Source organism: Gadus chalcogrammus, chromosome 23 (assembly GCF_026213295.1).
Source record: "Gadus chalcogrammus isolate NIFS_2021 chromosome 23, NIFS_Gcha_1.0, whole genome shotgun sequence".
In the NCBI taxonomy this organism is placed as follows: domain Eukaryota; kingdom Metazoa; phylum Chordata; class Actinopteri; order Gadiformes; family Gadidae; genus Gadus; species Gadus chalcogrammus.
The window spans coordinates 2,453,145-2,472,734 of record NC_079434.1 but is presented as its reverse complement, the minus strand read 5'-3'; the positions used below and the strand labels follow the sequence as shown (position 1 = coordinate 2,472,734).

The 19,590-nt window shown below is 48.6% G+C and overlaps 2 protein-coding genes across 2 annotated transcripts in view; both read left to right on the top strand.

Annotated features, from left to right (window-relative positions):
* The first annotated feature begins 384 nt into the window (after window positions 1-384).
* On the top strand, window positions 385-5,178 carry rnf6 (ring finger protein (C3H2C3 type) 6). Its single transcript, XM_056583738.1, has 4 exons — window positions 385-491; window positions 1,771-1,925; window positions 2,092-2,217; window positions 2,563-5,178. Exons 2-4 carry the CDS (start codon window positions 1,784-1,786, stop codon window positions 4,419-4,421), a joined length of 2,127 nt encoding a protein of 708 aa, XP_056439713.1. The 5' UTR covers window positions 385-491; window positions 1,771-1,783; the 3' UTR covers window positions 4,422-5,178.
* Window positions 5,179-5,281: 103 nt separating this feature from the next.
* atp8a2 (ATPase phospholipid transporting 8A2) overlaps window positions 5,282-19,590 on the top strand; it is a 59,986-nt gene continuing 45,677 nt past the window's right edge. The window contains exons 1-3 of the mRNA XM_056583737.1: window positions 5,282-6,414; window positions 9,684-9,776; window positions 17,786-17,963. Of these exons, the coding sequence (XP_056439712.1) occupies window positions 6,375-6,414; window positions 9,684-9,776; window positions 17,786-17,963 (311 nt within the window). The 5' untranslated portion in view covers window positions 5,282-6,374. The remainder of the gene's footprint in view (window positions 6,415-9,683; window positions 9,777-17,785; window positions 17,964-19,590) is intronic.

Sequence of the window (19,590 nt, the reverse complement as noted above, 5' to 3'; positions counted from 1 at the left end):
ACTCATTGGTTTGGATAAAACAAATAAAAAAGACCGCGATAGGTTTTATGCCATATGCCTATTATAAACATGATATACTAAATTCCATGCATGCATTCGCTCACTATGTGGAATCAATCGTAAAGTTACACCTAATAGAAAATTAAATATTCATTCCACTGTAGGCAACTGTAGTGACATCAAGAGCAAGACACCACGTTTCATTCCAGCAGTTAAAAGTGGCTTTATATCCTTTACAAACAACCTACATTTCTCAAACAGACGAGGGATATTGAGGACTGGAACCTAAACCGTACTTATTTTTTTCGTGCAGCTTTCCTGAAGTGATAATATAACAAAACCCTACAGGAGAAAGGCGTGTTAGTGAGAAGAGGTAGGAACTCGTGCATGATGTGTGGTGTTCCGCCCGGTCAATTATAGTGTGACACCACCGGTCCCATCTTGGTTTGACAGAGGAAGAGGAACCGTCCATATTACAGCTGCTTTGTCAGGTACCATTTCTCTACTATTCACCTTGTCATTCATAAACAAAAGCCTCGGAGGATGCGTGTGTATCTATGGACCACCCTTGCTGCTAAATGAACACTATTGTGCCATCACTGTCAGGGGGTGTATTGAGCAGCCTTAGGGTTAGCATGCTAACTAGCCAGCTAACCTGCTGGACTGACGCTCAGTAGAGATAAGCTAACAGTTATTACATTGAGCTCATTGAGTTAGCTCACCTGCTAGCTTCCAGTTAGCGCTAGATGCGTTGCGCACGTTAAATAGCTGCACGCATATTGGCCGGGCGCACAAACGCAATTCTGTCGGTGATGTTGCAACAGTTGCGAACACGTCATTAGTTTTCCGGACGGTACACATTATAACGTTAAACCATTTTGAGGAAACTCTTCTTTGTTTCTCTTCCTTTGCCCTGTGCGTACATGGGAGCCGTCCGTCCCGCCATCATGCCCCTCTGTCATGCCCCCTCTATCCTGCCCCTCTGTCATGTCCCCTCCGTCATGCCCCCTCAATCACGCCCCTCCTCTGGAACACAGTGTTTGGACCCTAGACATGCCTGTACGTTCTCCCAGATGCCGGGGATTGGTTTCTTGCTAGGATGACAACGCCACTTCGTTAGATTCCCCCCCCGGCATTTCTCAACATTGGCCTTCTGTGTGGGATCCAGGATTATCTGGCTAAAGCTGTCCTTGGCCAAAAGAGGGACTTCCTATGTTTTGATCCTGTTTTTCACTGATTTACCTCACTGCCATTTATTTTATTTGAATGTTTCCTTTGATGATGACAATTGCAGCTACAAAAGGAGCGGGTCCTGTCACAGCCTTCGTTGGGCTTTGGGGGATGGCAGTGTGTGCTGATGTTTTACTCAAACACTTACTGGCATTGTCTGTGAGGATCCAAGTGATTGCGTTAGACCCCGGTGCGTTAGTATCTTGACAGTTGATCTACATTATGGTTGGTGATTGGACGCGGAGCCTTCATATGCTATGAATGAACCCAGTTTCATTCGGTCCTTTAAACAGCAATACAAACAGCCGAGATCATACCTGTCCTCAGCGAGCTCATGTCTGACCTGCAAGCTTGATATTAATGTATTTTTCTGTGTGATTGCGATTAAGCTTGTGTTTCCGTTCTCCACATAAGCTCCAAAGATGCCCTGAATGTGAGATCCTAACCTTGAATAACAACGCTGGTGGCATAACAGATGTGCCTTCCTCCTGAGGCTGAACATTGTCCTCCCCCTGGCCCCTTCTTCATTGCGTCCAACAGCGGTCGCACGGCGATGGACCCTGCCGGTGGGAGAGACGAGCGGCGGAGGCAGGCAGAGCGTCTTCGCCGGGAGGAGGCCTACTACCACTTCATTAACGAGCTGAACGAGGAGGAGTACCGGCTCATGAGAGACGGCAACCTGCTGGGCACCCCTGGTGAGTGGGAGCCCGTGCACGGCGTTGACATGCCGCTTAACCCGCTGATCGACCTCATCTCTTGTGACCTTGATTCAAAAAGGACACTGCACAAAATATGTCCTAGTACACTGAAGCAGTGGCTAGAGATGTGGGAGGGTGTGACCTCTGCGGCATGTTGTTACAGGGGAGGTGACGGCAGAAGAGCTCCGGCAGCGCCTGGATGGGGCCAAGGAGCGTGTGTCCTCTCAGCCCCGCCCCGAGCAGCGTCTGCAGGCGTCCACAGACGCCGGGGACCAGGAGGGCAGCAGTGGTGAGGGGGAGGAGAGAGGAGCCCTGGGGTGGGGCACTAGGGGCAGGTGGTAGGGAGAAGAGGCCACGACTGAAGCAAACCAGTCTCCATCAACACTGGCCTGCTCTCTGGGTTGTTGTGGCAGTCGTGTTGTTATGGTCGGGTCCTCATTTCCCTGAATCTGACCAAAGAACAAAATGTGAAAATAGTGTATTTGAATGCATATCTTTCAATCTGTAGTTCAATAATTGCATTGAACAATCTTCTTAGAGTAGAAAAGGCAGCAGTCCGAGATGGCAGTATACAGTGTATGGCTGTGATCGGTGATTGTAAACTGTCTAATTGCGTACTGTGTATTATTTACAGGGGCCCCTGACCCGGGAGCCGAATCCTCCAACGGTGATTCATTACTGGAGTGGCTGAACACGTTCAGGCGCACCGGCAATGCCACGCGCAGCGGGCAGAGCGGCAACCAGACCTGGCGCGCGGTCAGTCGCACCAACCCCAACAGCGGCGAGTTCCGCTTCAGCCTGGAGATCAACATCAACCACGAGCAGCCGGAGCCCGGCGAGCACAGCGAAGCCGCGCTTGCGGCCGAGCTCCCGGCGGTGGCCCCTAACACCACCTCAACCGCAATACGTACAGCCTCGTATCTACCCCCAGTGCCACGCCCCTCAACCTATGCCGCCCCTTATCCCACCCCCCGGCCCTCCATCAGCAGGAGGGCCCAGGCCAGGCGCACACGCAGTGCCAACTCCTCCCCCCGCTCTGCCCAAGACAGTGTTCCTCCAGCACCCCCTCCTGCCTCTGTGATGAGGAGGGGGGTGACCCTGCCTCCAACACCACTACCAACACCACCTCACCCTTCCTTTACTCCCCCCAGTGACCAAGTCGGCTCCTTGCGACACCACACCCTGAACGCGGCGCTGGAGCGTGGGCGTGACGAGGTGACGGCCTCCCTGGAGTGTCCACGTGTGTCGCCGCCTCGGCCTCCTGCCTCTCAGTCCCCACCAGGGGGGCGTGACTCTCGCGGGAGCAGGACTCGATCCCGCGGTCGAATCCGGCGGGCCGCCGGAGGGGCCTCATCTCGGTCTTCAAGGAGAAGCCGGTCCCCCTTAAGCAGAACACCCGTCGCCAGTTCCGCTCCCGACTCTGGTCTAGCCGGCAGTGGTTCTGATGGCCAAAGCCTCGAACCAGGCGCTGGAACTAGCTTGGTTTCCATGGAGACACAGGAGGCCGGGTTGGAGCCCGTCGCTCTAACCGAGGCCGCCACAGAGGCAGGGGATCACGAAAGGGAGGCCCAGGCGGCCGCTGCAGGCGCTGCGAGTGTCCGCCGTCATCCCACCATCATGCTGGACCTGCAGGTCCGGAGGATCCGCCCCGGAGAGAATAGGGACCGGGACAGCATCGCCAGTCGGACGCGGTCCCGCGCCCGCGTGGCAGAGAACACGGTCACCTTCGAAAGCGACAGCGGCGGATTCCGGCGCACCATCTCGCGCTCAGAGCGGGCGGGGATACGCACCTACGTCAGCACCATCCGCATCCCTCTGCGGCGCATCAGCGAGACGGGCCTGGGGGAGCCCAACTCCACCGCCCTGCGCTCCATCCTGCGCCAGATCATGACCGGCTTCGGAGAGCTCAGCTCCCTCATGGAGACGGAGGCCGATTCTGAGACGGTGGCCCCCAGCCACCTGGACGCCCCCTCCGCCGGCGCCAACCCCACCACTGCCCCCGCCTATCGTCTGAATGGAAACGAGAGCACGGCCGGCCTCAGCGGCACCGGCGCCGTGGACGAGGGCGGGGGAGCGCGGGCGGCGGGGCCCGAGGATGACGGTCAGGGAAGGCAGGGTGGAGGGGCCATGAGCCCCGCGGAGGGGCGCGCCACCAGCAGAGACACGAACAACCTGGTGGAGAACGGGACGCTGCCTATCCTGCGGCTGGCCCACTTCTTCCTGCTCAACGATGAGGAGGACGAGGATCACCCGCGGGGCCTCACCAAAGAGCAGATCGACAACCTGGCAACGCGCACCTACGGCCAGGCCAGCCTGGAGGGGGAGGCGGGGCGCGCCTGCAGCGTCTGCATCAACGAGTACGCCCAGGGCAACAAACTGCGCCGGCTGCCCTGCTCCCACGAGTTCCACATCCACTGCATCGACCGCTGGCTCTCGGAGAACAACACCTGTCCCATCTGCAGGCAGCCCATACTGGCGGCACATCACGAGTGACCGCTGGGATTCCTGCCCCTCACACCAACGGAGACCCACCAACGTCATTCTGGGTATAGAGAACCTGCCCAAGCGGGCCGAGCATGTACATAGGCTTTCATGGTTTTTATTTTCCTTAAAAAAAAATAAAGACTTCATCCTGTTCAAGCTGAGGAAGGTGAAACAGAAAGCGTGGAGGGAAAGCTTACAAATGCAGAGAATTATCAAAACTTTATTTTTTTAGACATCTTGGTTTTCAGCAGTGTTTGGTTGTTTTTGAGTTGGATCATTTTCCTGCTAGGACCGGCTCTGGACTCCGTAGCCTCATGCTTCAGAGGATTGGCATCAACCGCTATTGCTAGCACTAAAGGAGCTACAGAGGCTGCTGCTGCTGACTCATCTCCACCCTCTGTTTTCCACGTGCGACATCCCTCCTTCACGAATGGACGGTGAACCATTCCCTTTCAGGCCCGACGAACATGTACTTCAGTGTAAATACCTCACTGATGCTCCAGATCCATGGATTCTGTTCTGCGGCAAGCTACGCACGCATCTCTTTTTAAGATGTTGAGTTTGTTTTTTTGGAAACGACAACCGAAGTTGCAATCCTCCATTTGTAATGCTCTTGACATTCATTGCTACATTTTTGCTTGCAAATTGTCCTATTAGTGGACGTGTGTGTGTGTGTGTGTGTGTGTGTGTGTGTGTGTGTGTGTGTGTGTGTGTGTGTGTGTGTGTGTGTGTGTGTGTGTGTGTGTGTGTGTGTGTGTGTCTCTCTTCCATCTTCAAATCTTTTCAGCATGTAACAGACCCTTGGTAGTTGATGGCCAGGAAGCCAGCGTCCTTGATTTCGTTTTTAATGGCCAGGATCAGCGACCAAACCTGGTCAGCTTTTGATTTCTGTACTATGTGTTATTCAAATTGGTTATCCCCCAACCAGTCTGTCCAGCCATTGGGTGCTGCGCTGGGTCTGGTTGGCCTAGAATAAGGACTGGGTTTGACTTTTATTTCTCATTATTTCGACCCTTGGAGAACGTAATGGATTGGACACCTGCATTTCCTTCAGCACCATGACCCAGACACTACCATCCCCATGGTTACCATGGGGTCACATTCAAAGTTTCAGCAATTGAATCACAGTAAGCAGGAGCACTATTCTTCTGGTACCACTATACTATTAAACCACACAGCTGATGGTGGGGAAGTCCTTGGATAAGTGTGTGTGTGTGTGTGTGTCTGTGCATGTCTACAGAGCTGAAGGAGTGGAGTACAGGATGTCCCAGTAACAGTGGGTCTCATCGGATCTCAGAAAGCACTGCTTTGCTTTATTTATTTTTCTCGAATTTCCAACCAAGTTGGAGAAGGCTTTGTGTCTCCCCAGTACAGAAGTGACTATTTATTCTGCTCCTATTTAATAAGATGAGAAAAGAAAAATGCTTTTGGAAATATGTATTATGTTACGTTGTGATGAGAATCAAACAAAAATAAATATGTATTATGTTACTATGTAATAAAATCAAGACAAGGGGTTTTCTTTGCTGTTCACTAACAATGGAGTCAAATACAGTTACTCCTGGTGGTATTCAATGTATGTTGGATAATTCCAACGACAATGACATACGTTTTTAATTGAATATGAAAAATACCTTTATGGTATCGACTATTAGATTATTTTTCAAATAATTTGTCAATACAATCAGGATAACACGCGTCAACACAGAACAGCTTTGCAGACGTCAGGGGCGCGCGCACATCGTCATCCGGTCCGCGCACCCGGTGAAGAACGGAGTTCTCGAGCTACCGGAGAGACTGTTGACAATGACAACCCACACGGTCCCACTGAGAACATGATCCTCCGCCAGCCGCCACAGGCCTGTCCCAGAGCCGCAGTGCCCTGCTGTGTTTGTGGGCCGTGAGCATGCCCTCGCCCCGGCCCGGTCCTTTCAGCCTGACGTCGAAGCAACCTAAAGCAGGATGTATTTCAACCGCTCCAAGAAGATCCACAGCGAAGGAGGTAGGAGACGCCGCCGTGTTTTCGTCGATGTCGTCATGTCATCCCGATTTTTAATGTGTTTATTTCACCGGACAGGCCGTACCCTCTGTCTGCTACGGCCTGTATTTGGGGATATTGACCCACTGTTGTCCGGGGTTCTCTATTTGTTGGAGATCAGAATACCGGACACCGTCCAGACTGCGGCACGACTGCTCATCTGCCGCTGAGCACAAAGTGTCGATGTCCTGCTTTCAGGACGCGGAGTCACGCAGTCCGACGTTGTATCAGCAGCGTCCACCTTTTAATACCGTCAATTAGCATTCAATTTGCGTTATTGGCCGCTACGTTGTTGGGAAGAGGTGAGATGTGCCGCGAGGCGGCGAGTTACACCACACCGACTTAACGTGGCACGTGACCCGAGTGCTATTTATTTAAACCGCTTGAAGAATGAACCTGACCCCGCGTGGGGCTCAGGGCCGGGGCTCAGGGTCTATACTAGGCTCGTCCATAGGGGCGCTTTTTGGTTAAAGGTCCCATGGCATGCTACTATGGTTGCTTTTATATAGGTGTTACTGGGCCCCTAATACAGTACTTTAAGACGTTCAAGAAATTCAGTCTTGGCGCAGAATTACAGCCACTACGAGCCAGTCCCACAATGAGTTTTCCACAAACGTGCCGTTTTTAGTGGCGGGTCAAGGTGGAGGGTGGGGGTGTGGCCCTGAGCCGCTTGCAGCTGCGGTGCCATGAGCTCGTGGATGTAACGCAATGGTGAGGCGCACACAGCTTTTGGCCGTGTTCTGTTAATATTCTAGAACACTTCGGGCGATCCGGCGGTAGTCCTGGAGCTCTATATCTAAATAATATTATGGTATACATAGATATCTATAGCATATAATATATATATATTATCACGGCCAAATGATGTGTGCGCCTCCAGACGATATTATGAATCTCACCGACATCTCTGGTTCCTCCATTCAATCTTAAGTAGACTGAACCGCGACATTGAGGAGAAAGGGATTGTTGCCCGCAATTGTTGCCCGCGATGGTTGCCCGCGATTGTTGACCGTGATTGTGGACAGTGACTGTTTCCTGCCGGAGCCCCGCTGCCCGCTGCCGAGAATACCACCGCCTGGGCAGCGGACAGTGGGCCGGCGGTGGGGCCTCTGCGCTCGGCGGTGGTGCCTCGGCAGTGGACAGTGGGGCTCCGGCAGGAGACAATTACGGGCAACAATCCCTTTCTCCTCCATGTTGCAGTTCATGTACTTCAAGGAGTCAAAGCCCCTACCCAACACACACACACACACACACACACACACACACACACACACACACACACACACACACACACACACACACACACACACACACACACACACACACACACACACACACACACACACACAGCGCTCGCACGGTCGTAGCCCATTGTCTCATTGGCGGGCTAAATTCTCTGGGCGGGCAAAGCATGGACCCTGCCCCCGTATGTTTACTTGTCCCCATATGACAACATACGGGGAAAATGCCAAATCATCGCGTCTGAGCTTTTGTTTTTTCAAAGGCAGAGCAGGATACCTAGTGCTCGTTCTACACCCAACGCAATTTCTAGTTACTAGGGGTTCATAGGCAGGCTAGGGTAAAATATTGATGTTAACCTCATAAAGTGAAATTTTCATTCCATGGGACCTTTAAAGAAATAATACTATTTTAATACTTCAGTACTCGTTTCGCTATTGTTCTAGGTTGACCCGCCCGGCCCAACCTCTAGGCCCCCCAAGGCGGCCTGCTCGGGAAAGTTGTCCTGTCTGCATGAGTACACGGCCACATGGCCAGACAGCTGCCCGGCTGGATCGGGGGACTGTCCTGATCCCCTGAGAACGCACATAGGAGACACACACACACGCACACGCACACGCACACGCACACACACTGTGTGTGTCTGCCTGCCTGCCGGCCCCTCTCTAACTGTTTCCAGAAATAGAAAGCGTGGCAAATTGTCACAAGTGATATGAGCGCCATCATCAGGGTTAAGAATACAACCCGTTACTGTTGCAAAATTGAACCATTACTATCATGCATTCACTCATAAACCACAAGTCTATTTTCCCCTTATAGTGGTGACATTTCCCTTTACATCCAGTCATTAAGTGCTGATCCTTAACATCACACCAGTCCCTGACTTGTTGGGCAGTGTGGCCAGATTTGACCAGATTTGCCGCCCAATCTGGCCAAATCTAGCAACACTTTTGTTGGGTCCGATGGCCTTCCACTCCAGAGCCATGTAAGGGCCAGTGGAGGCTGAGGCCCAGAACCACACAGGGCCCCAGGTCACAAGATCCAACCTTTCCACTGAATGTATCCATCACAAAATAACTAATTCTCACACCTAGTCTTTGATTGACAAGTTCAAATCTTATCAACTGACCAATCATCTACCTCCCCAGGGCCCCCATTGGAGACACCCCCTTTCCAATCCACTACAGTAGTTTCTCCTAGCATTAAATACAGACAAAATTATACAGACAAAATTAAACTTGATAAATAGCTAATCCCCCCTGTGGTTTGACCTCTTGATTCCCGCTCCAATTAGCCCACAGCAATGTTTCCCTTGCGCCCTCAGTGACGTTGAAATTGGTTGCATGCACAAACAAACATACAAACACGCATCACTTCATGGCAACTGCAAATTGATGGTGAAAATATGCTCAGAATTATTATCATAATAAAAAAGTAATGACATGGTCAACATATAGGGTTCAAGCATTAAACAACATGTGTTGTGTATTGTGTGTGTTTGTATAAGCCTCGTAGGCCTTTTCTGGTTGCCATGGCTGCCAAGCTGTTGAGGATGCCATTTGGGAAATGGAAGGATAGAAACTGCAGCACTCATCTCTCTTCTACGTATTAATATAAACTGGCCACATGGGGGCAGTCCTGTGCTACAATTAAAGGCAAAAAACACCTTGGAGAGGTCTTTTTTCCTGGTAGTGATCTGTACCTTGTTGGTATAAATCCATTCTCTCTTCAGCTATATTTCTACAGTCAGCAACAACTCCCACTTTCACCACACAAACCCCAACCATAAACACAACGCCAATTTCTGTTTACAAACCCTCTCACTGCATGGCTACGGTGCGACGGTACGATCACTGGTGTTGTTTCTGTATGTTTGTGTGTGTTTGTTTGTCCTTTTGCTGGTGTGTCCCTGACCTGCTGTTGTGTGTGTGTGTGCGTGTGTGTGTACGTGTGTTATTCTCTCCTGTGACGGCCTCTCTCTCCGCGTCCCACAGAACAGTTAGTGTTGACCGCCATTAGGCAGGACTCCAGCGAGCTACCAGAGTCTGCTACCATGCGCGCCTGCCTCACAGACCGGTTTGATAAAAGTGAGTCTACTCCTCTGAACCCGCCCTGGATGGAGACCCCCCTTCCCCAGTGTGCTCTCCCCTCTCAAGCCGAGGGTGCATGTGGGTGCTCCCTGACCCATGACCTCAAGAGCTACAAGGCCAAGAGTTCTTGGCTTCGGTCCCACACAGATATATGTGTAGTTTCTTGGTCTGATGTTTAAAGAAGACAGAATGCGGAGCCTGTAGCTCTTCAGGGCGGGCGTGTGATGAATCATGCTGACCATGTGACCACTGTTTGCATGTGCTTGTAGAGAGCGAACACTGGAGCTGTGATGTTGTAGCTACTGTGATTAATCCAGTCTGACGGATCACACGGACGGTCACCGAGATGTGAACACAGGCCTGCATGTAGACACAACATAGTGAACATGCATATGTGCACATTGCATGAATGGGTAGAGCATGGTTCCAGGCCCATTGCATGCATTTGCATTTCACTGTAAGCAGGGAGTTGGAAGAGGACGTAGGACCTGCCTGCTGCATGTTGACTGCCATTACTTAGATTTCAGGTTGTGTGTAGGCGGGTGTGCACGCACAATGCAATCTTGCGGTTTGTGGATAAATTAAGATATTCGGCCAATAAATAGGCCTTTGAGATACACAATTTTCTGTGTGTAGATCATATACGTACGTACATTGTGTGTGTGTGTGTGTGTGTGTGTGTGTGTGTGTGTGTGTGTGTGTGTGTGTGTGTGTGTGTGTGTGTGTGTGTGTGTGTGTGTGTGTGTGTGTGTGTGTGTGATGATATACATACATACATACATTGTGTGAAATCCACCTGTAACACCATCATAAGGATTAGCCGCAGCAGGTGAAGTTGCAGAGCAGACACAGAGAGGATTAGCATCCTTGCGGCCCCCCGGCTTTTAAGAGGCTTTCATTCCACACTACTCCCTCCCTCCCACCTCCTAATCCCATCGTCGTGGCAACCAGACCCGCAGTTGCACCCTCTCCTCTTGGCCCACTGGGTGGTGGCGGCCTGCACCTTGGCGTAGGGGTAGTAGTGATGGTGGTAGTGTTGGGGTCTGCTCTCGGTCTTCTTGGGAACACAGAGCTTGGAACCATGGTGCGGCATAAGGGTCGGACAGGCAGACGACATTCCGTAGGTAATGCTTTCCGCACCACCCGCTGGGCCCATTGAGCGATGAAAGTACACAGCCACACACGCACACAGTGGGGGGCTGGAGGAGAGCCCTCCGTCCTGAGATCAGATGTTGTTGGTTCGTGTTCGGTTGTCCGTTGAAGTGCTAGAAAGATGTTACGTTTCACTGTAAGTGTGGCGCTAGTAAAACTGTTTTGACAGCTTTGGGATAATGTAATTAAAAGAAAACAAAAGTCTCTCTGTTGCTTGGACAGCTGGACAAGTGACACAGTTCCCCATGAGGACATAAGTTATTCTTCTACAGAGTGGAGGTACATTTCCTAGCTAGTCCTTTCATGGTTACTTTCAAAGATATCCCATTTGAGGTCAAGCAATCTCAAAGAAAATGTCTTGCATGCCCGTTACAAACAATGCTGGCAGGTGGGTTAACGGCAAATAACCAAAGTGTTCGACGGAGGGAGAGAGGGAGAGAGGCAGTGCATCCCTGTTGGCAGCGGGCTCCAGCATAGCAGGGTGTCTGGTGAAATATGCTCTTGCCATACGGGGTTATGTGGATGAATTATGCAGCCTGTCTGGATCCATTATTCAGGATACTGGTCCACTCTGCTTTTTCGCCATGAGAATGGGGCACTGGGCCAGGAGGGCTTTGGGTTCGTCCCAAGACAAGAGGACCTTGGGATTTGGGATGGATTCCCTCCAGGATAGGTGATGGATGAAGTTGCTCACGTTATGTGTGTACGTCAGCAGAACCTTGTGCTTATAGTTAGGTTGTTACGCTGATATGTGTGTTTCTCTGGGTTTTGAGGGCAGAATTAAATGTAGTGCAAAGGTTACTTGTGCTCACACATGACAGAGTTCAGAGACCATTCAGTGTGGAAGAGCAAAAGGCGTATGTGTGCCTCCCCTTGAGCCATCCCTGAGAAAGTTGCCTAACCCAGTGGTTCTCAAACTATGGTAGGCGTACCACTGGTGGTACGCGATGCGCTATCAAGTGGTACGCAGAGGAATTAGAAAAAAAACAAAAACGTTAGATTAAAAACAATGCTATCAAAGTACGAGTACGAATGAAAATACATTTACCATGAGATCCTGTTCTCACTTGCTCTGCGTGTACCACTGGTTAGGCCAGAACCACTGGCCTAACCCACCCATCCTAATTGGTGAAAAACCTAACCTAAAAACTCAAAGCCACAAGTGTCTGCTAATGGACTATGTAGTAAATAGTAATACTAAATGGGATGATCATAGCTTCCCCCTGATCTTTTGGAAGCGCACTATGACTCCGGGCTGGGAGATCTCAAAGAACTCCTCTCTGCTGATCCCCCCCCCCCCCCCCCCCCCCCCCCCCCCCCCCCAACTAGGCAGATGGGAGTGGATGCGTGGATGTGAGGTCAGAGCGGAAAGTTGGATCTAACTTTAGCCCTCTCCAGTACTCCACACACACACACACACACACACCTGCTCACACAAACATCAGAGATGAGATGAGGAACGGAGACATTGATTGGGCCAGGAACGAAGCAAGTGCCAGGATAGGCTGCTGAGAAGACGGTATTGATCTGCACCTGAAGAGGAAAACATTAAAGATAGAATGACAGGAGTGATTTAAAAAGAAAGAGGGAGTGAAGCCGAGGCAGTAGAGGTGAGTTAAATGAAAAAGATGGCCAAAGGGGAAGGGTAAAGGGAGAAAGGGCAAACGGCCTAATACCATTTATAACTAGAAAATGCATTTCCTGCAGAAAATGTGATGTAGTGCAAAGTGAGGTTGAAAATATTTTTTAATAAAGCCACATAGAAAATAAATGTTAAATGGCTTAAATCAAGTGAAGGGATTTGAACAAAAGTTCAAAAGTCTAAATGGAGAAAACAATGTAAACACCATTTAAGAAAATGTAAATGGTTGTAAACAAATAAAGTGACAGCTGAATGAAAAGCGCATTGCCAAAAATGCAGAAATGTAAAATGAATTGAACTGAAGAATCTGAAAGGTCGTGTGTGTGCGTGTGTGTGTGTGTGTGTGTGTGTGTGTGTGTGTGTGTGTGTGTGTGTGTGTGTGTGTGTGTGTGTGTGTGTGTGTGTGTGTGTGTGTGTGTGTGTGTGTGTGTGTGTGTGTGTGTGTGTGTGTGTGTGTGTGTGTGTTAGTTACAGAATAGTGAGCCGGTGCGCGATTAAAAGTAGCCCTATCTGGCGGGGAAAACCGCCCAATCTGGCAACACTGCTGAACGTCCTCACGCTCCAGCGTCAACGTAAATCAATGAGACTAACTGAAAACGAAGCCGGGTATGAAACTAAAACTGTGATTCGGAATAAAGTTTAAATAATTTCGTTTGGATATTAATGAAGATACAAGTGTGTAGGTTTGTTAAATGATTTGAACGAAGGTAAACGGTTGAAAAATTATGGAATTACAGTTAGGTATTGGTCTCACTTTCCCGAAATAAACCTTGATCCAGTACCGCAGCTATTTGCACTCCCGTCCCATACAACATTATGATGTCTGAGTCCCATTAGCCGCGTGGAGCCGCGTGTATGATGGAGAGTTACCGTCATGGTTATGGTGCCGTGGGGGCCCCTTTAATAGGCCAGGGAGAGAGAAACGCAGACGGAGTGAGACGCAGAATAGAGAGAGATATAGCTGGCATTATCAGTTTGGCTCCCGTCGACTTTGGCCCCTCCTCCCCTGTAAAGATTTTATCTGGATCATATAGGTCCTAAGCAGGGATACTACTGATGGACGGAGATATGGCTTTATATTCTGGTTCAGGCTGTTTGGAGGGGAAGTGTGAGTGAAGTGAACCCCCAGGTCCTCTAATCCAGTGAATCCTAACCGCCTGCCCCGGACCCTTTTATATATATATTTATATATGTATATATATATATATATATATATATATATATTAGTGCTGTCGAGTGATTAAAATATTGAATCGCGATTAATCGCATTAATGTCATAGTTAATTTACGATTAATCGCGATTAATCACACATTTTTTTCTATTCTAAATATCCCTTGATTTCCGGCTGCTAGCCTTTTATTGAGATCAGAGTGTTGAGAAGGAGAGTAATAAAATATGTTTGGTAAGATGGATATAAGAAGAGGGACCCGCAGTGAATTCAACCCGGTCCACTTGACATCGGGTAGGTGCATGAGTGCAGTGGTAGGCCTACCGTAAAACTTCAATAGTAACTTCAAAACTTCAACATATATGAATATTCCTACCGTATGAAGTCTGTTAACGTTCTGCGGGATAACAATACTGCGTTTATAAAAGTTCTTTGTAGTGCCGTCCGGCAGCCTGAGCTGTGCGCCCGCAACCTCTCACTCACTCAACAGCTGCAACACTCAAAAACTGTCAACGTCGCAACCAAGTCGATTTTGTCTAGAGGGGAGTAACTGAGCGGCCCTTCCCGAAGTGCTACAGCCGAGGTGGTCCTTGAACTGCGATTGGTCAGAAAGACGTAACGGCTAAAGACAACATTGAACTCTCGTGCAGGCTCGAACAGAGTCACACAGAAACACACACACACTTTTAAGGAGTTTTTCACCCGCTCCGTATCCTTGCCTGCCCCAACAAGTTTGTGCGCGGTGCTTGTTGTTTTGTTATTGGTGTAGCTAGATCCGGTATGGTGTTGTAGTTTTTCTAATGTGACTAGTTGTTGCTAGACAGCAGGTGAAAAAACTACAATGTTTGCGAAACCAAAAGAGCGTTAATCGCGCAATAAAGAAATGAACGCCGTTAAAATTGGTTTGCGTTAACGCCGTTAATAACGCGTTAAACTGACAGCACTAATCTCTCTCTCTCTCTCTCTCTCTCTCTCTCTCTCTCTCTCTCTCTCTCTCTCTCTCTCTCTCTCTCTCTCTCTCTCTCTCTCTCTCTCTCTCTCTCTCTCTCTCTCTCTCTCTCTCTCTCTCTCTCTCTCTCTCTCTCTCTCTCTCTCAGGGGTGTAACGGTACACAAAAGTCACGGTTTGGACGGTACGATTCATAGCCAACGGGAATTTTTTTAACACAGAACAGAATGGCTGTAGATCAGCGGCAATGAAAACACCAATAAACTTGGTTATGGCATTTGCATTTCTGAATTCACAGACAGGGGTTGTAGAAATAGTGTCGTGAGCTGGGTTTGCACCTGCATGGTGCCTTTTCAAATGTTAAAGTGCTGTACGTAGACACGGAGAGCCCTCTTTGTAGCTGGAGAGCCTGTCGGAGACCCTCTCCGTAGCTTACGTGCGCATCCAATATTTTTTAACTATCCGTCGACGCCATGGACCTATTGGTCGACGCAACGGAGACAGCAAGGGCTGTGATTGGTCCTCTAACAAAATCATTTCTGGAATCACTTCTCCAGTTTGACTTTGCAACTTAATTACTTTGTACATTGTTTACTTTGCACCTTAAGGACCAATGAAACACCAAATAAGATTTGAAAAGCTTTGGAAGTTTATTAACAACACTTACATGGTTTGTAGTCAACATATAAGATTGATCTGGCGGCGAATTGCATTGCGTACATCCGACATCCCGACGGAGAGCGGCTGAGGGGTCTCCGTGAGTCGGATTACGGAGTCGGAGCAGTATACTTTAGCTAAACTGTCCGGGGGGAACTCCGACTTCAAGTTTTAAATTCCGCATCCCAAAGCAAGCCTTAACATTCGCCATATTAACGCTATGTACGCCACATTTAAACAGTCCACCGTGTAACCACACCGAAGTGCCTGTACCGTGATGGTTCGATGCAAATACGTGTATTGCTACACCCCTAATATATTTTATAACTTGGCCTATACGAGTCATGTTATTTCCTCCAACACATAGATTCCATACACTTATTTCTTAGTGGAGAAAAGAACACGAAATTGAACATTTTGTGAATTGTTCTCAAAGTTTAAAAAATTGTAGGCCTATATTAAATTCATACAATTAGGGCTTTTTTGGCCCTAGTTCATAATAGGCAACTAAACCACTGTAAATTAGGTCTTTGCACTACTTTTGTGTTTATTCAAGTCTTGGGGGACTTTTCTTGTGTTTCTCTTATACTAATTGTATTATTTTATATCATTGCATTGTTGAAGGGAGCGTGAAACTCAAGCATTTCATTGATGGTGCTTTAATTGTTGTGATAATGAAAAATAAACCATCTTGAAAAACAGCCACATGCTTAAAAATGATGCATCTTAAAAGAATGCATTCAAATTGACTACCGGTCCTCCAATTTCTTTTAGGAATATGCCGGTCTTTTGAGCAAGAAAGGTTACCCTGCTCTACTCCACCACTTAGCTAAATTAATTAGGAGGGTTCACAATCTACTTCTAAGTCAATATATATTTGTATACTTGGGGGGGGGGAGACGAGGGGGGGGGGACAAGGACGACGACGACCCGTGTTTAACAAAATAGAGCACTAAAACACTTGTCTGAAAGTTATTTACTTGTCCTAGGGCTTTTGTGATGATTTAAATGCTGTACAAAATCGGCCTTTGTCCGATACCTAGTTTTTATAATTCATTATTCAACTAGACATATTAGTTTCCTATTGTTTTAGTTTTCCATGAGACCATGAATTATGTAGGTATATATGCTACTGAATTACATTAGAACCACACCTTAGAAAGATAACAATGAATTAGCCTTTTACTTCGTGGAACAAATTGCATTACTTATTTATGCATTACTCTTCTCATAGCCATACGTTTCTGGATGGCTTGCGATGGGCCAAGTGATATATTTGCATATGGAAAAGTGGGCAAAATTTGTATGTGATGAGGTCTTGATAGCGTTATCTGGGCTCTGTATGCAAGCAGTCTGAGGGCACTGTCTTGAGACGGGGCTGCTGGCCCTTTAAATGCGCTCCCACTCTTTTCCCTCCGCTGCGTAGAAGGATCTCCATAGGGGGGTTTCTCTTGAGCAGAGCGGGCCGCCGTTGTCTAGACTACGATCATTGAATGAAAGCATCAATCTTAGGGTGATTAGGATTGATTCGCGCCGAATAAAAAAGCGTATCGGAACAGCGAAATACCAGATGACACGGTGGAGTCTTGTGGGTCACTATCCTGCACAAAGCGTCGGGAGTAGCTAACCGGGGCGGCAGAGAAGTGGCGGACGGCGTGCTCCATCTGTCCTCACCCAGCCTCGCCGTACCAGCTGGGTAAACTGTCACCACATCTCCAGTTGCAGCCGTCCCTCTTTCAGTAGGCCCACAACTCGCTGCTTAACGCGGGCGTGTGTGACAGTGCGCGTCAGCCGTCGCCGGCATCACCACGCGCAGCGCGCTGGTTCCTGAAGCGGTGCGGGCGGATAACGCTGCCGTCAGACGGTACAAGGGGACGGGGACACCGACACACACACACACACACACACACACACACACACACACACACACACACACACACACACACACACACACACACACACACACACACACACACACACACACACACACACACACACACACACACACCAGTGTCTTAGACCTCGGCTTAATTCTTCTTGACTTTTGGAATATGCACATGCGGTACATTTTTGTCGCGATGTAGCATTTTTAGCAAAGTGAATATTGATATAAGTAAATTAGAGCTGGGTTACTCCGACACGAGTGTGTTGTTCGCCATTGTGCCCCCCTCAGCACATTCATTCTATACAGGGTCCCGTGGGCGTTGGGCGAGGAGGATGTGTGTGCATTGACGGCACCATGCTTGTCCGCTGAAAGACCGGGCTCTGTGTAGAAAGGGTCGGGCCAAACGCGTCATGAATCCACCGCCAGCTTACATCAGCATACAGTAGCCTCTAGTAATGGTTGCTTTCACTTTTGAACGGTAAACCACGCCTCTTGTCGGTAAACCACGCCTCTCGTCCGTGTCTCTGCTCTGTCTCCCACTCACACTTACCAGCATCGCCTCTCTCTCATCAATCCAACGGTGCAGGACCCGCTTGCTCTTCCGCCGGGTACCGCAAGGCAGACGATGAGATGTCCGGTACTACTTCCCAGGCGGAGACCCTAGATGCCACGGCGCGGAGCATCCACCTCCACCAGCCCCAGCTCACCAAATTCTGCGATAACCACGTCAGGTAGGTGGTGGGGGTAGACTAATTGAACGCAGTGTAGCTTTCATGAAAGTAAATTTTGATGCGATACGTTTTCCCTCCATGTGTCTAATGGGTAACTTTTTGCATGAAGCATGGATGCACTTTGACATGTGAAGATTAATCGACAGTTCTGAATGTCGCTCTTTATTCTTACGTGTATTTCATGAGAATACCTAAGGGATTTCCTAACAAAATATGAAGCGAAAGGGACAAATATATTTGGGTGTAGTGGTAGAGAATGTGGTTATACAACTTGGGTTCTGTTGATAATGCCTTTTAATAACTCACTGATTAGGTTTCCTTGTTTGCCCCTTGTGTCAGCAAGGGTTTAAAGTTTGTCTTCAGGTTAAAGTGTGGCTGCGGACAGAAGACTCTGAACAAGTTAAATAGTTTAGTTAGATATGAATACAGGGCATTATAAGTCATAATTTGGGCTTGACAATAATTAAAGCAGCCATTATGGGTGACGTAGCTACCGTTAACTATGGCTGTGCAGACCACCGCGTTGGGTCTGCCTCGCTGGTTGACCCCCTGTTTATGAGCTCCACCGCTCAAACACTTATCTCAATCTGCAACATATTGATATCAATGTTGAATGGCCAACTGTGGGTTACTTTCTTTTCCTCAGTGACGAAGCATTCCCCCTTGTTTAATATTCTAAAATTTAATATCGGAGAATTGGCTCATTGTTTTGCAATGGCCAAGAAACAAGGGAAGGGAGGTTGAATCCTAATCCAATCGTATCCACACTACTGACTTTGACGTCCCTCTGTTAAACAAGAACCGTAGTGTTTCTGCTGCCCTCCACGTGGGGACATACCATGTTCATCTGGCTATCTCTTCCTGACTCGCCCAGAGATTAGGAGAGACCAACTGACTGACTGAGGAATCTTTGAATCAATCCCCATGCATATGTTGATAAGGAAACTCGTGCTGGCTAGTGGCAGTCGAGGACACAAACACAGCTTTGCTACAGAATTAAGAAATCGTCGATGCTAAATTGATCTGCCACCCCACTTTTATATTGTCTGGCGCCACAGCGAACCTGTCTCCATTTTCTGTGGGCGGAAGGTTTTGCTTTTAACAAGAAAACAACGTCCGCTGATGGGCCATTAGCCCAGGGAGGAGGTTTAGCTCTGAAAGGGACCTATTTTTAATGCTCTCATTTGATTAAGGTGTGTGTGTGTGTGTGTGTGTGTGTGTGTGTGTGTGTGTGTGTGTGTGTGTGTGTTGTCCGTGTGTGTGTGTGTGTGTGTGTGTGTGTCCCAATGGTTCAATACCCTTAATGATTGGTCCAATATTAAAGGCTCCAAGCTTTTTCTTCCTTCAACTTCATGTGGAAGGTTTTTATGTCCCGCTAACATTTGTTCCACCCTTTGTCTATGCTTACAGCTTCATTGTATGTATGTGTGAATAAATGTGTGTGTGTGTGTGTGCAGTAAAAGCAACAGTGTATTCATGACTTACTAAAAAACACAAATAAAATAAATGGAGATGGAATAATTAACGTTGTCGTTCTAATGGATGTCGTTCTAAAGTCTGAAGTTCCGCACATTGTAAACCTCATTCTGAAACCTGATTTCCCCCAGCCAGCTTGTAGAAGCAACAT

Bases quoted from the DNA above. Each gene is read 5' to 3' on its own strand.
- rnf6 (XM_056583738.1), top strand. From the start codon at position 1,784: ATGGACCCTGCCGGTGGGAGAGACGAGCGGCGGAGGCAGGCAGAGCGT. The intron at 1,926-2,091 runs GTGAGTGGGAGC...ATGTTGTTACAG, and splicing joins CAACCTGCTGGGCACCCCTG to GGGAGGTGACGGCAGAAGAG. The intron at 2,218-2,562 runs GTGAGGGGGAGG...TATTATTTACAG, and splicing joins GGACCAGGAGGGCAGCAGTG to GGGCCCCTGACCCGGGAGCC.